This window comes from Anolis carolinensis, unplaced genomic scaffold (assembly GCF_035594765.1).
Source record: "Anolis carolinensis isolate JA03-04 unplaced genomic scaffold, rAnoCar3.1.pri scaffold_13, whole genome shotgun sequence".
Lineage (NCBI taxonomy): Eukaryota > Metazoa > Chordata > Lepidosauria > Squamata > Dactyloidae > Anolis > Anolis carolinensis.
In genome coordinates, this window is record NW_026943824.1 from 19,209,542 (window position 1) to 19,227,441 (window position 17,900).

Genomic DNA, 17,900 nt, shown 5'->3' on the forward strand with positions numbered 1-17,900 from the left:
CATGATAATATATCTGAATATTCTCAGCAAACCTAGACTGGGCTAATCTTTGAGTATCATGGCTATATTCCGGCATGCAATTGCAAACACAGACAAAGTTCTGCTTGTATGTCCATCAAGCCAACCTTAAGCCAAAACATGTGTCCCCCATGTCTCAGCTCTATCTGAATCAATACTAGAACATGTGTAATCAATGCGGAAAACAGGCATTAATTGACATGTAGACACTGCGAACATGTGAGTAAACAATTGAAACTATTATGCCTGGGAGTAAAAACTATGTAAATATAGCATTTGTTGATATGTCTATTTTCACCTGGTCTATATAAATCATATGTGATCTATATATATATAAAAGAGTGATGGCATCACGGCGACCCACAAAACAACAAAACTACAGGCCCTCCAACCTCGAAATTTGACAACACAACCCATCATCCACGCCTCTAGGTTGATACAACAAAAAGAAAAGAAAAATAAAGTCCTAATTAGAGAGAGAGGAATAATTGCTTTTATTCAATTGCTGCCAGTTAGAAGGCTAAGCTCCTCCAACTTGGTCTCCTAGCAACCCAATAAAAAATAATAAAAAACACTAAAAATTAATACAATAAAATACTATAATAACAGAAAATAACTAAAAATAATACAAGAAAATAATAAAATATAATAAATAAAAAGATAACTTACAATAAAATTAATTAAAAAATTGCAAATAACGTCAAATAAAAATTACACAACAATTTTTAACCAATACCACCACCACTTTGCCACAGCACCGTGTGGCTGGGCACAGCTAGTATCTTATAAAGAGCACTATATTAGACCATTTTCCTTTTATCTCTTTAAGAAAACTTGAAGCTGAGCCAACAATACAGATATTCAAAACACTGCCGCTTACCAGATGAAGGGTTAACTGAAACTGGAGTAAACCTGGGAACCAGTAGTAAACGGCTTATGTAAACGGCTTACTTCGGCTCACAGCCAGCCACTCTAAAATAACATCTATTTGACCATTTATTGTCAACAAACTGAAGCTATGGCTAATTGACTGCATTTACATCCTGAGGAGTCCTACAGAACTGCTCCAAGACTACAGAGACTTTGATTTGTTTTGACTCCAAGCCAAGTTTGAGCCAATTGATTTGCACACTGATATATTGAGTTTTACAACATATTACATGCATTTGGAGAGACTGGATGTACACATACTGTGTTGCTAACAAACTTTAGTTGGAGTCTTGTTGATATATGTCTGATATATGTTTTATACTGAAAACTGCTCTGTGTAGCATTTAAATCAGGATGATTGCAGTCTATAAATCTTTGTAAGTTATGACTGTATGCCACTACAGCTGACAGAATTTGGTTATCAGTTGTATTATTATTTGTATTATTGTTAACATTATTATGTATATGATGCTCTAATATACATATTGTGTTCTATAGTTTGAACCTTTATTGTGGTGCACATTTTTCAGATATTAATTGAAACCCACAAAATATTGGGCCCACATAAATTGTAAAATGTTAATCTAAAGGCACAAGAAGTGTCATACCAAGTTTCTCTGTTTTTTTCTTTAGCTTCTCTCTCATATTTTTCCAGTGTTCGTTTATCAACCATGCCAGTCAAGTACCTAGAAATGGATAGGTTACAACTTTCATTAGCTACAACAAAGTGAGTTTTTTCTTTCAATGATACTTGAATGTGTGTTAATACTTTTTAATATATTAATATTCCTTCCACAAAACAGGAAAAAAATTAGAATTATACTTTTCCATAATAACAGGGCTTTTACTTGAAGCTAAAAGCAACATAAGACAAAACAGGGAAAAGCCAGGCTTTATGATATGTATACTTTATAAGCAATTACATATTGGTAAAGATATAAGGAATAATAATAATAATAATAACAACAACAACACCGCCATTTGGAAACAATAGAGATTGACAAAATTACGATCTGCCAACTGCAAAAGGCCACCCTGCTGGGATCTGCGCGCATCATCGGAAAATACATCACACAGTCCTAGACACTTGGGAAGTGTTCGACTTGTGATTTTGTGATATGAAATCCAGCATATCTATCTTGTTTGCTGTGTCATAATAAAATAATAATAATAATAATAATAATAATAATAATAATAATAATACATCCCACAGTCCTAGACACTTGGGAAGTGTTTGACTTGTGATTTTGTGATACGAAATCCAGCATGTCTATCTTGTTTGCTGTGTCATAATAAAATAATAATAATAATAATAATAATAATAATAATAATAATAATAATTTTATTTTTGTATCCTGCCTCCATCTCCCCGAAGTGACTTGGGGCAGTTCACATGGGGACAGCCCAATCAACATACCATATATACTCGAGTATAAGCCGACACGAATATAAGCCGAGGCAACTAATTTTCCCACAAAAAATTGGGATAATGTATTGACCTGAGTATAAGCCGAGGGTGGGAAACGAAGCAGCTACGGGTAAATTTCAAAAATAAATGCCAATAAAATTACATCAATCCAGGCATCAGTAGGTTAAATAATGTATATATGGATACAGGTATACAGGTACATGGATTTATATGTATATAGGATTTGCAAAGGCCTGCAAACATATGAGGGGAAAATTCATATATAAAATTAATGTATATAGATAGATAGATAGATAGATAGATACAGATATATAAGTACATAGGGATTGCAAATGCATGCAGGGGGTTAATACCTATATATCTGTAGGAGAGTTTAACAAATATTTCAGGGGAAATGTTTTTATAAGATTAATGGATATATATTTTTCTTCTTCCTGACTTGCAAGGGCATCTTTCCATTTTCAAAACAAGAGTGAGGGAGGATTTGGAAAACACACCAATAAGGGAGGATAAGAGAGGAATATCTCATATATTGCAAGCAATGGCCTCCAGGTTCTGTTGCCCGGCCTTGACCCCATTATAAGCCGAGGGAGGCTTTTTCAGATTAAAAAAAGGGCTGAAAAACTTGGCTTATCTTCGAGCATATATATTAAAAATTAAAAGTTCTAAAATTAAAAATTTATATTAAAAATATAAATCAGTCAAATGAACAACATTATAAACAAATAAACAGCATAAAACAACATCAACAGCAATTTAAGCCTGAACTGTAATAAACTACAGGAATCCAGAAGACAGGAGCTTATGCATAAAGCTGGTTGGGAGGTGTCAGGGCAATCATAAATAGGGATGGCAGGGCAGTGTCAATCAAACGCTAAACCTATAGGACAAGGGACTGTGATATAGGACAAGGGCCTCCCCAGCAGATCCTGAACCATTTAGGGCTTTACTTGAATACTTAAAAACATAAAATAGGAGCTTTAAAAAGTTGCTTACATTATTTGTCCTCCAATTGTTGATTTGCCAGCATCTAACAAAAAGATTTACAAAGAGCAATTTAAAGAAGACAGATTTTTCAAAGTGTGACAAAACAAGCGACTTAACCCATTGTAAATTTGAAATTTCGGCCTAGGACAAAACAACAAAACTACACATCCCAGAAACACTAAACTTGGCAGCACAACCAGTCATCCATGCCTCTACGTTCATACAACAAAAAGAAAAGAAAAATAACGTCCTCATTAGAGGGAGAGGAAGAATTATTTTTATCCAATTGCTGCCAATTAGAAGGCTAAGCTCCGCCCACTTGGTCTCCTAGCAACCCACTCAGCCCAGGGGACAGGCAGAGTTAGGCCTCACTTAGGCCTCTTCCACACTGCCTATAAAAGTTGTATCTGTCAAGTAGGGAAAATTTAGGTACTCTTTATGCGGGAGGCTAATTTAACTAATCTACAACACCATAAAAACTGCTCACGAGGAAAAGAATGAGGAAGAACAGCCACCAATGGACGGTGAAGCAGCAGCTCCCCCTGTGGCCAGAATCGTGAAGCTGGAAAGAAGTTAAAAAAATGCCTCTGTGTCTGTCTAAAACTGAATGTTATTTGTTTGTTGGCATTGAATGTTTGCCATATATGTGTTCATTGTAATCCGCCCTGAGTCCCCTTCGGGGTGAGAAAGAAGGGCAGAATATAAATACTGTAAATAAACAAATAAATAAATAATCTGATTTCAACTGGATTATATGGCAGTGTAGACTCAAGGCCCTTCCACACAGCTATATAACCCATTTATAATGGACTTAATGTAAGGTAAAACCTTTACCCTTGACCTTAACTACCACCAATGCCTCAATACTTTATTTCCCATACCACCAGACTTCGCCACAGCAACGCGTGGCCGAGCACAGCTAGTATATATATCTAAAGAATTGGATGAGAGAAAAATAAAACCCAGAGGTATGCATCAGAAGTCTTGAAAAAGTGAGTCTTGTGAATGCCAGGACAGAGAACACGCCATGTACCCCTTGTCCGTTGTCCGTGTTCACAACTCACCTACGTGTCCGATGAACACGACGTTGACGTGCTCCTTTTTGGGAGCCCCCGGGGGTGCCACCAGCGACTTCGGAGTGGGGATCTCCTCCTCTTCTTCCATCATTTCGGGGATCCCTTCGTCCATGGGCCCTGCACCGCCACACGCTAAATCCGCCTCAACGGCCTCTTCTTTGTGGTCCCATGATTCTTCAGGGGACATTTCCGTTTCTCCGTTTTCTACTGGAATTTAACCAATAATTCATTTGAGCCAGAAGAAAGCCTTTTATTTTCTGAAAAAAAATGCTGGCATTTCAAAGCTAGGTAAATGCTACATCTAAAAAATCAGGCCTAACAGTTCTAAATTCAAGCTTTTTAAAAAAGAAATCTGTTGCCTGATGCTTTATTATTCAAACTTTTCTCTTTTCGCTGGATGTTTGTAGAACAAGCTACAACCCCTAAGGATTATCAGATTATTTTGGCGTAGCAGAATTTCAGATGAAGCTAAAGGATTACAGAAAGCAATTTTAAGATTACTGTTTTGGACAATAATAATACAGTAGAGTCTCACTTATCCAACATAAACGGGCCGGCAGAACGTTGGATAAGCAAATATCTTGGATAATAAGGAGGGATTAAGGAAAAGCCTATTAAACATCATATTAGGTTATGATTTTACAAATTAAGTATCAAAACATCATGTTATGCAACACATTTGACAGAAAAAGTAGTTCAATACACAGTAATGTTATGTAGCAATTACAGTAGAGTCTCACTTATCCAAGCTAAACGGGCCGGCAGAAGCTTGGATAAGCGAATATCTTGGATAATAAGGAGGGATTAAGGAAAAGCCTATTAAACATCAAATTAGGTTATGATTTTACAAATTAAGCACCAAAACATCATGTTATACAACAAATTGGACAGAAAAGGTAGTTCAAAACACAGTAATGTTATGTTGTAATTACTGTATTTACGAATTTAGCACCAAAATATCACAATATATTGAAAACATTGACTACAAAAATGGCTTGGATAATCCAGAGGCTTGGATAAGCGAGGCTTGGATAAGTGAGACTCTACTGTACTGTATTTACGAAGTTAGCACCAAAATATCACGATATATTGAAAACATTGACTACAAAAATGCGTTGGATAATCTAGAACGTTGGATAAGTGAGACTCTACTGTACATTGGAATTAATGACTCAATATTTTTAAAGGACAAGAGAATGCTCACTTTTTCTCTGGAGCATTTATATTACTTTTATTGGATACTATTCGGTAATCAGAACTATGATGTATATACTTTACAAGGCATTCTAAAGCTTAGCTGAACAGCTACTTTGTCTCTTATTAAAATGCATAATCAAAAATGATTCTTTATGATAAATAGTTTCTTTTTGATTTTTTTATTTCATGTGCAGTTGCTGTAATGTGACAATAACACAATGGAGACATGGAGAAGGAAGCCATTAAGCACTATGAGAAAATACGTTTAACTGTCAAATCACACTTACCAACTTGTTCCGAGACCTCCATACTGTCTGCCACATTTGAGCCTAGAGCAACGATATCCAGTATGTTAAATATGAAACATTACTTCAAATAGTTCACTGAGATAGATCTTTACATAAAGCACAATGTTGTCAGAAGTTTAACCATTTCTGCCACCCAATCACTTTGATTCTGTTTTAGATTTTTTTCCCAAAAAGCATTCATTACCTTCACAAGACGATCGCTGCTCCTCTTGTGAAGATTCTGCAGAAGCCCCTTAAATCAGACATAAAGAAGAGATGAAGTAAGGGACTCAGTACTGAAATAAGTATGAGATAAAACTTCGATGAACGTAAGCTGAAAAAAGAATAGGCAGTTTATCTGAAGTGGTAAAGGTTATGAGTTGTTTTCTTCACTGCTTATCACACTTCCTTAAGTCCCTATATTTTACAGTTATTAAAAGCACATATACTGTAGTTCTATTCCATAAGCAATGTTGAGTATTACATACACAAGTAGTATCACGTGTTTTATAATGACTGTGATTTTATTTTATGCCTTTTAATCTTATTTGTGTGTTTTTGGTATTTGATACTCTGTATGCTGGTTTTATATTTGTGAGCCGCCCCGAGTCCCTCTGGGGAGATGGTGGCGGGGTATAAAAATAAAATTATTATTATTTTATTATGACACAGCAAACAAGATAGACATGCTGGATTTCATATCACAAAATCACAAGTCGAACACTTCCCAAGTGTCTAGGACTGTGTGATGTATTTTCGGATGATGCGCGCAGATCCTAGTCGGGTGGCCTTTTGCAGCTGGCAGATCGTAATTTTGTCAATATCTATTGTTTCGAAATGCCGGCTGAGATCTTTTGGCACGGCACCCAGTGTGCCCATCACCACCGGGACCACCTGCACTGGTTTCTGCCAGAGTCTTTGAAGAACAATCTTGAGGTCCTGATAGCGGCTGAGTTTTTCCTGTTGTTTTTCGTCAATGCAACTGTCACCTGGAATGGCAACATCAATGATCCAAACCTTTTTCTTTTCCACAACTGTGATGTCTGGTGTGTTGTGTTCCAGAACTTTGTCAGTCTGGATTCGGAAGTCCCACAGTATCTTTGCATGCTCATTTTCCAATACTTTTGCAGGTTTGTGATCCCACCAGTTCTTTGCTGCTGGGAGGTGGGACTTGACCATCATCATCAACAACAGCTGATGACCCAAAATTCAGACTGTGCAAGGAAACTGACGAAACCATTGATCATATCCTCAGCTGCTGTAAGAAAATTGCACAGACAGACTACAAACAGAGGCACAACTATGTGGCCCAAATGATTCATTGGAACTTATGCCTCAAGTACCACCTCCCAGCAGCAAAGAACTGGTGGGATCACAAACCTGCAAAATTATTATTATTATTAACTCTGAGCTTGCGCTCTCTCCTTCCAACTCTTGCTTCAGCAAAGCTAATGTTCACTGTTCTATACACATTTGAGATCTTTGATTAATCTGTCATGATGAAATATAATGTATGGTTTGAATGGAATTGTATGAAAGGTGTATAGATGAGGCCTAATTGGGCTGATGACACAATTTTAAAACACTGAGGCCTGGAAAACAACTACACTCTAAAAGATGCTGAACTGCTGACATTAACTGTGACAAATGAATAACTTTTGGGGGAAAACAACGTGTTTACATTATCAGAGACAATAGCTGTTTCATTTAAGGAAATATTTACAAGGTTTCCTTATGTTAAGAAGGAAGTCAACACAGTGTCATCCTGGGCAGGGAATATTCACAGGTGATTTTGCCAGTTCCTTCTTCTGAAGGATAGTCTGAAGCATTCATTGGTGGCCTCCTACCCCAGTCCTAACCCAAGCTGAGCCTGTTGAGTTTTCGAGATCGGATGGAACCTAATGCCTTTGAGGTATTCAGGCCAGTTCAGACATTGCATCTGTTTTAAAAGTAGAAGCGAACCCTTCTAATTTGCTCCTGGTGCAAAATCCCAAAGCCACTGCTGACTTGGAGGCATCAGCAGAATCTTCACAAGAGGAGCAGCCAGGCATGTAATCCGAAATCACCATTAGTGTTGCATGGAAAAGCGCTTATTCTATACTTTTCATTGGCGCCTACGTACACATCCTCGCTACCGGTTCTGTTTTGCACATGTTACCATGCCAAGACTCCAAAGATTGTGGTTTTCACCTTGGGTAAAATATTATATAATTACTTCCAGAGTAAGTATTAGGGTGGCAGTGGAGTGATGGTAGAGCCAGTTTTAAAAACTCTTACTCCACAGGAGAGTCTTATGGAGCTTTGCTTTCCAGTGTCACATTAGTAATCCAAGATGTTTTGTCAATCCTAAAAGTCACTTGGAAATTTATACATCCATGAGTTGCCAAAAATAAAGAATTCTTTCAATATTTGACATTGACAAGGCTGAATTCAGTTCAGGACAGTCACATCCAATGGTCAAAAAACTGGTCAAAACTGACAAAGGACTCTTGTCACACCCTGGACTCTCCACAGACATATATTCCTTTCCTTGCCTTGTTTATCCATGCCTCACAACCTCTAAGGATGCCTGCCATAGATGTGGGCGAAACGTCAGGAGAGAATGCTTCTGGAACATGGCCACACAGCCCGAAAGACATACCTCAACCCCCAAAAAGTGATACATTTCTTAAAGTGTAATGTTATCCATATTTAACAAAGAGCTGTTAACACTAAAACCTTTCAATTTACACCTTACCAAAATAAAAAAAAGTATTCTAACTTCAGGGAACAATTAGATATATGTCTTGTTTAACAACTGGCAGTGCAACATATTGCTGGGCTATGATGCACCAGTGAATAGGTAAAGCAAACTTCATAGTTTACTATACAGGCAGTCCCCAAGTTATGAACAAGAGTGGTTCTGTAGGTTTATTCTTAAGTCGAATTTGTAAGTAAGTCAGAACAGATACCGTATATACTCGAGTATAAGCCGACCCGAATATAAGCCGAGGCACCTAATTTTACCACAAAAAACTGGGAAAACTTATTGACTCGAGTATAAGCCGAGGGTGGGAAATGCAGCAGCTACTGGTAAATTTAAAAATAAAAATAGATATCAATAAAATTACATTAACTGAGGCATAAGTAGGGTAAATGTTTTTTGAATATTTACCGTATTTCAAAGAAAAACAGTAAGCTAACTCTGTAAGTGCATAAGTAGGGTCAACAAAAACAATATGGTATCAACAATAACTTTATAATAATCATCATCATTATCATCATCATCAACAGCAACAACAACTTCCTTTGTATCCTGCTCTATCTCCCCATGGGGACTCAGGCCGGATTCCAACATAGTAACAATGCCTCTATAATCAATGCAGAGCTAGATATAGATCTATAATTATAGATACTAATTTCACATTTGAATTTCCCCCCTGAAAAGTTTGCAAATCCTCTGTGCATTTCCCTCCTGCAATATTTGCAAGTCCCATTTATCTATGTTTACATCTATCTAGATATCTGTCTGTGTGTGCATATTTTAAAGGCCTATATCTATACTAATATCTATCTATCTAGACATTGCTCTATATACAGGACTTGCTGAGGCTTGCAAACATATGAGGGGGAAATTTATATATTAATGTATTTGTAGGGGGAAATCTATATATTATTTAGAAGCTTTGGGGCATGCATTTGCTCAAGGAGGAAATGCAAGCAAAGTCCCCCTAAAAACAACTTTGGCCTCTTTTCTCCTCCCCTTTCCCACCTCTTTTATTTATCCCTTTTCAAACTCTAAAAGTAGCCAGAAAAGGCTTTTTAAAACTTCCCTTCCTCTTCCAAAAAACCCACCCCATTTTTGTTTCCTTAGGAATAAAAAGAAATACACACCTTCTGTTGCTCTTCTTTCCCTCCTTCCCTCCCTATTGACCCAAACGTTCTTGCAATAGTAGTAATAATAATAATAAATCCTGCAAATTTGCCAGAGTCTCTCCAGGCTCCACTGCTGGCTTGACATTGACCCGAATATAAGCCGGGGGAGACTTTTTCAGCTCATAAATAAGGGCTGAAAAACTCGGCTTATCTTCGAGTATATATGGTACATCAAAGGGGGAAAAAATCAATTTTGACAATGTAATGTCTGACACTTTGCTCCTAAACTCTAAAAATTCTTGCAAGATAAGTCTCTGCACACTGGTACCAGTAAAAGATCATTTAACAGCCTGTCACTTAAAAAAAAATGCTGTGAACACTGTGAGTCATCATGGGTTTCTCAAAGTACTTTGATCTCCTTTGTTGACAATTACAACCTGGGTAGATCTGGGGAAATGCTATGGATGTAGGACACCTTGACTTAGATCAACATCTTTCATGATATTTCGGATTCTAATAATGACATTACTCCTACAGTGGCAATGTTTCGTGTTTGATCTTCTACTAGGAACCAGCAAATCAAATTTAGTAATTCTATCAGAAGTAGTAGGCTACATCAGGTTGCTTACTGAAGGTATAAACTGTCACTGTTGCCATTGTCACTGCTTGCACGTAGCTTTGAATTTTCCTAGGCTTCCAGATTCAAATTACAAGAAAACAGATTCAAAGTAAAGATTAAAGAGAATAGGGTTGTTGTGTGTCTTTCGGGCTGTGTGGCCATGTTCCAGAAGCATTCTCTCCTGACGTTTCGCCCACATCTATGGCAGGCATCCTCAGAGGTTGTGAGGTTAGGGTACAGTAGCAGTATAAAACACAGCAATAGACAGCAATATATTGTATATACATATAATATTGATAAAAATATTATAATGTTATACAATATAATACTAATAATAATACCATATAATAATATTAATTATATGTTATATATTACATATAGTATTACAGTATAGTGGTATAGCTCAATATAGTAATGTATAATGCTAATATTGTGCTATGCTAATAATATAATATATTGTATGTGCATACAGCTGCTCTGAGTCCCCTTCGGGGTAAGAAGGGTGGGATATAAATGTAGTAAATAAATGTAGTAAGTAAATAAATAATTAATTTTAGACTTAGGCTCACCCAAATTCTGAAATGACTTGAAGGCACACAATAACAACAAACAACAATCCGAATTAACTTGACTATTTCATTGGCCAGTAGCAGGCCCATACTTTCCATTGAAATCCTGATAGGTTTATGTTGGTTAAGATTGTTTTCATTTTAAAATATTGTATTGTTCTCTCATTGTTGTTGTTGTTTTGCACTACAAATAAGATATGTGCAGTGTGCATAGGAATTGGTTCGTATTTTTTTTTTCCAAATGATAATTCGGCCCCTCAACAGTCTGAAGGATTGTAGACTGGCCCTTTGCTTAAAAAGTTTGAGGACCCCTGCCTTAGAGGGTAACAGATTCTCCTCCATTCAAGATTTCTAAACAGAGATTAAAAGGCCCACTCTCAGGAATGCTTTGGTTGTACTAGAAAGACGGTGGATGAGATATGTGGTTATTAAATTTGGCCTCCCAGAAATGCTGGACTTCAGTTCCAAGGAGCTGGAGTCAGAGGGGCTAATGATTCATAGTACTGGGAACTAAAGCCACAATGTATAGGTGATCAATAACTGGACTAGATGATCCCTGGAGCCCCAACCAACTCTGCAGTTCTTCTAGTCTAAGACCAGGATATAATACTGAATGTTGAACTGCCTCAAGACAAACTAGAGTTGAGCAGAAAGAGAAGAGACATTTTGCCTTGTTCAAAAGCAGTAGTGCCGTGCCGCTGGTTGAGCAGGAACAACTTGCTTCCTTCACAAACAATAAATACAAGAGAATTGGGATGCTAAACATATGAACAACCTTTGTTCAAGCTAAACGTGAACGAACAGTTGATCTCTTTTGAGGGGTTCTGATGTCAGAATACCATATAGAAGCACTAGGAAAATTTCCAGCTGGTTACCTGCTGCACACTTTTATTCTGATCACAGAAATTAAATCCCATGGACACTTCCACTCGCTTTGAAAGAATGAAGACCTTTTAATGCAAATATATAAGTTAGTGGCCTTCTGTCTATGAAATATTTAGCTTTAGATGGATCAAGTGTGAGGCACTAAATACAAATTTGCCTGAACATCAGAAATCTACTGCTTCACTATTAAATTCTTTAATAATAATAATAATAATAATAATAATAATAATAATAACAACAACTTATTAGAGAAGGAATTGTCATTTGTTTTTATTGGCTAATGTTTAATTTTTTTATATAATTGTGCATTTTTTTTGTCTATTGTTGTGTTTTATATTGCTATTGTTTTTTTTTTATTTGGGCTTGGCCCCATGTAAGCCACCCTGAGTCCCCTTTGGGGAGATAGAGGCGGGGTATAAAAATAAAGTTGTTATTATTTTATTTTGTTTTTTTATGTTTTCTGTGTCATAATAAAATAATAACAACTTTATTTTTATACCCCGCCTCTATCCCCCCAAAGGGGACTCAGGGCGGCTTACATGGGGCCAAGCCCAAATAAAAACAACAGCAATATAAAACACAACAATAGACAAAAGACATGCACAATTATAAAAATTTAAACATTAACCAATAAAAACACATGACAATTCCTTCTCTATCGCTTATTTATTTCTGTCTCGGGGGCCTCCAGAAGAAGTCTCCAATGTCTTAGGAAGGTGGGGAAATGAATACAGTAGTCCCAAGACACTAAAGGTAAAAAATAAACATTCTCAAACTGGCCTGGAATTGGCAAAGCACTTGACATAAGATGCTTGTATCTCTTCATCCCAATTAATAGCCTTCTAGTCACATACGGAAGTTTCCGAGCCATTTTCAAAAGGTTCCTTCTTTTTCCTTACAATGGTATGGACATCTTGACAGAGAGAGCCTAACTTCAGTTAAGACCACAGCTGGTAAAGCAGCTGAAGCTGTGAAAAGGAGCTCAGAAACTAGAGGGGCTAATGGTACCATCAGTAACAAATATCAATGCACCCTTTTAGGAGAAGTGCTGGAAAATATTCATTGTTGTCTTAGGTTTAGGAAACTGAATCTACCTATAAGGGACTGCCTCAAATACAACTTGACAAGAATTTTCCAAAATGTCATACTGCGTTATCAAATTGTGAACATTTCACAGACTCTTGTGTGGCCTCTCCTTCATTTGGTATTGCATTGATTAGTTAATGCTTCTATCACTCACCAATTCAATTGAAGTGTCTGAAGGAGTTATTTCAACAACTTTTCTATCTGATTTGAATCCCGGGAAACTTATATGATTTCTCAGAGACTTATTATGGTTGGTATTGGTCCTGGAATGCAGAGGCGAGGGGTCTTTCATTAAAATAATTTCAGCTTTTTAAAATATCCAATTTGTGAAGGCTTAACAGTGTTTCTGTAGACAGGCTTCTTGAACTCACTGGGTGACTTTTGGGTCAGTTTCTCAATCTCACAGGATTACAACAGGTGAATGGGAAAATACAGAATAGCAGCATACCTTGCAAATCTTTTCAACTATCCCCACCTCTGCTTCTGCCAGAAATAGGTAAAAGACAAGTGAAGTCCCAGGCAAGATATCTTTGTCAGTCACATATCTCAAGCTGCCCCAATGGACCTCATAAATCCACATTAATCATTTAAAGCAACAGAAACACCTACAACATGGACACCCTCTGTCACTGAATTGAGGAACCTAAAGTCCTGTCCTCCTGGTTCAACAAACTTTCTGCCTCTCTACTTCACGGCAGAATTAACTCTTTGTGGGGCCAAATATGGTCTAACATACTCCTTCCCCCCCCCCCCTCTTTATGGAGCCACATCTAGATCACAGAACCACAGAATTGGAAAAGACAACAAGGGCCATACAACCCAATGCCCTACAATGCAAAAATAGGCAACTGAATAACTTTCAATGGATGGCCTTCCAATCTGGTTTAAAAACCTCCAAATAAAGAGAGTTCACTGCACTCCGAGCCAATATACAGTAGAGTCTCGCTTATCCAAGCCTCGCTTATCCAAACTTCTGGATTATCCAAGCCATTTTTGTAGTCAATGTTTTCAATATAACGTGATATTTTGGTACTAAATTCGTAAATACAGTAATTGCAACATAACATTACTGCGTATTTAACTACTTTTCCTGTCATGTGATGTTTTGATGCTTAATTTGTAAAATCATAACCTAATTTGATGTTGAATAGGCTTTTCCTTGATCCCTCCTTATTATCCAAGATATTCGCTTATCCAAGCTTCTGCCAGCCCGTTTAGCTTGGATAAGTGAGACTCTACTGTATTCCATGATTGGAATTCCCATCACAAAATGTTTTTCCCCGTAGTATTCAGATGAAATCTCTTTATCTCCAGTTTGAACCTACTGTTTTGCCACCATCATCAGCAGAAAACGACAACCTTGCTCTGTCTTCAATATGACATCCTTCCAAATATTTAAACGTGGCTGTCATACCCAGCTCTTGAAGCCACTCCTCAGGCCCCTTCCACGCAGCTGAATAAAATCCCACATTGTCTGCTTTGAACTAGGACTCAGATATTTCAGTTCAGAGCAGATATTCTGGGTTATATGGCTCTGTGGAAGGGCCCTCAGGCTTCCCGACCTTTGATCCCTTTCAGCTGTCCTTCTCTGGACACATTCCAGCTTGTCAATAGCTTCCCTTAACTGTGGTGACCAGGACTGGGCATAGCATTTTAAGTGAGGCCCGACCAAATCAGAATTGAGTGGGACAATTATTTTCCTTGATTGACACTACTATTGATGTAGCCCAGAATCATGTTGGGGAGGGGGGTTAGCTACTGCAACAAACTTCTGACTCATTTTCAGGTTGTGTTCTACTAAGATGATAATAATAAAAATAAAACTTTATTTATAACCTGCCCTATCTCCCCAGGGGGACTATTGATAGCCTAAAGCCCTTTCACACGTTTGCTGTGAAGCCATCTTATACTGTGAATTTCCATTTTTGGTTACTTTGTTAGCTTTGTTCAGTTTCTATTCTTTTTCAGGTCATTTTGGATCTTCTGGGTATTAGCTATTCCCCCAATTTGGGGTCATCTGCAAATTTGGTAAGCATGTCTTCTATTCCATCATCTAAGTCATTGATAAAGATGTTGAATAGCACTGGGCCTAAGAATGAACCCACTAGTTACTTGTTGAAGAGGAACCATTATGGAACCCCCTTTGAGTTTGGCTGGTCAACCAATTACAAATCTACTTAATCGTAGAAATATTTAGCCCACATTTCATAGGCTTGTTTGCAAGATCATGGGGGGATCTTGTCAAAGGCTTTATTAAGATCAAGATATAATATGTCCACAGCACTCCCTTCAAACAGCTGCCCAAACCTATCCCAGAAGCAAGTAAGAATTCATCTCCATTCTTGAAGATGGTTAGTTCCCCTAATTTCAGCCCTTGCTTCAATTTTCCTTTTTCCACTAAACACAGAATACTAGTAGATGTCCTCCTGATGTGTTTTGAGTAGATTTCCCATCCTAAATGGGGTTTATGGGAGTTGTGGCCTAACATACCTGGATGGCACCAGGTAGAGGAATGCTTATGGTCATATCATGCTTTGCAAGGCACAAGGTGACTCAATCGGAAAATTACTAGGCAGTCCGGAGGCAATCACCGCACTCTCACAGGCCATGCTACTTAACAGGGCTTTTGGGAGGAGAAACAGGGTGTGGATAAAAAGAGAACACACACATCTATGGCCCCATCTGCACTGGCCGTTTAATGCAGTTCAAAATTAGCTTAAAACTGTGACAGTCAGACAAGAAATGCCCAGAAAAAAAGTCCTGAAGATACACCAATGCTCTGTGCTTCGTGAAGCATTAGGGCCTCAACCGGGTTCCAGGATTTCCTATGTGTCCTGCCTCACAGCAATATGTAGCACTACTAGATGTTAAACAAGGCATACAGACCTATATCTAATTATTTCCTGATGTTGGAAAAAAACCTTTTTATTATTATTATTATTTATTAGCTATATTTATATGCCGCCCTTCTCACCCTGAAGGGGACTCAGAGCAGCTTACAAATAAAACTTACATACAATATTATATTAGCATAGTACAATACTGGTAATAAATTACTATATTGTACTGTATCAATATATTGTAATATTATTAGTAATATTACATGTCATATATATTATTATATTGTATTATTAGTATTATATCATATTACAATATAATATGAATATTATATGTATATACAATATGTTATAATTATTACTTTTGACTTGTTTTGAAACTGCATCAAATAGTTAGTGGAGATGGGGGCCTAAGTATGTGACAATTAGCTCTAATATGGAGAACCTCCACATAAGCTGCAAAAATGCTTTTTTAAAATTAAAAAAAAACCCTCAAGAAATGTGTTTAAATCAACAATAGGTTAAAAAAAAAGTTCTCCTGCTCCGCAATCCTTCACAGCAGAATTTATTTCTGAGTGGAGACGAAGAGGATTGTGTTCTGAGATGAACCCAGGTCCAAATATACACATGCCTACGTCTGTCTCTGTTCTAGGTTATGGCACTGATGTTTGTCTTATATGTGCAATGTGATCCGCCCTGAGTCCCCTTTGGGGTGAGAAGGGCGGAATATAAATACTGTAAATAAATAAATACAAAGTGTGTGTGTGCGTGTATAGAGGGGGGGGAGAGATATTGAGATTTCATAGCACACAAACGCACAATATATCAAGAAAGAGAGAAGTGGATAGATAGGAAACAAACTCAGGTCCAAATATACAAAGTGTATGTGTTTGTGTATATATATGTGTGTGTGTGTATCCACATGTTATGAACAAGAGAGGTTATTTAGGTTTGTTCTTAAGTTGAATATGTATGTAAATGCTTATCCCAGGATATATGGCAGTGGAGACATGAGAACAGAGAAGCGGGATGCCAAGTAGATGGGCCAACTTGGGCCCTCCAGGGGTTTTGGACTCCAACTCCCACCATTCCTAATCATATAATACAGTAGAGTCTCACTTATCCAACATTCGCTCATCCAAGGTTCTGGATTATCCAAGCCATTTTTGTAGTCAATGTTTTCAATATATCATGATATTTTGGTGCGAAATTCGTAAACACGGTAATTACTAGGTAGCATTACTGCCTATTGAACTACTTTTTCTGTCAAATTTGTTGTACAGCATGATGTTTTGGTGCTTAATTTGTAAAATCATAACCTAATTTGATGTTTAATAGGCTTTTCCTTAATCCCTCCTTATTATCCAACATATTCGCTTATCCAACATTCTGCTGGCCCGTTTAGCTTGGATAAGTGAGACTCTACTGTAGGTTTTAGAAAGTGGGGGAGATTACATATAGGTTCTTTCTCTCTCTGTAATAAATGTATATATATACAGTAGAGTCTCACTTATCCAACATAAACGGGCCGGCAGAACATTAAGTGCTGGATAACAAGGAGAGATTAAGGAGAAGCCTATTAAACATCAAATTAGGTTATGATTTTACAAATGAAGCACCAAAACATAATGCTGTACAACAAATTTGACAGAAAAAGTAGTTCAATACGGAGTAATGCTATGTAGTAATTACTGTATTTACGAAATTAGCACCAAAATATCACGATGTATTGAAAACATTGACTACAAAAATGAGCTGGATAATCCAGAATGTTGGATAAGCGAGTGTTGGATAAGTGAGACTCTACTGTGTGTGTGTATATATATATATATATAGAGGGAGAGGGGGGTCATATAATATATTTTATAAATATATATAGAGGGCAGTTACAGGTTTTAGATAAGGGGGAGGTTACACATAGGTTCTGTCTATATATGTTACTAGCTGTGCCCAGCCACGCATTGCTGTGGCAAAGTATGGTGGTATGGGAAATAAAGTATTGAGGAATTGGTGGTAGTTAAGGTAAAGGGTCCCCTGGGCTGAGTGGGTTGCTAGGAGACCAAGTGAGCGGAGCTTAGCCTTCTAACTGGCAGCAATTGGATAAAAACAATTATTCCTCTCCCTC

The 17,900-nt window shown here is 37.3% G+C and overlaps 1 protein-coding gene across 1 annotated transcript in view; it reads right to left on the reverse strand.

Moving 5' to 3' along the window:
• Window positions 1-17,900, reverse strand: part of gspt1 (G1 to S phase transition 1) — a 34,173-nt gene that overhangs the window by 15,194 nt on the left and 1,079 nt on the right. The window contains exons 2-6 of the mRNA XM_062964543.1: window positions 6,130-6,177; window positions 5,925-5,966; window positions 4,429-4,647; window positions 3,374-3,407; window positions 1,557-1,634 (exon numbers count right to left, since the gene is read on the reverse strand). Coding sequence (XP_062820613.1) covers window positions 1,557-1,634; window positions 3,374-3,407; window positions 4,429-4,647; window positions 5,925-5,966; window positions 6,130-6,177 — 421 coding nt within the window. The remainder of the gene's footprint in view (window positions 1-1,556; window positions 1,635-3,373; window positions 3,408-4,428; window positions 4,648-5,924; window positions 5,967-6,129; window positions 6,178-17,900) is intronic.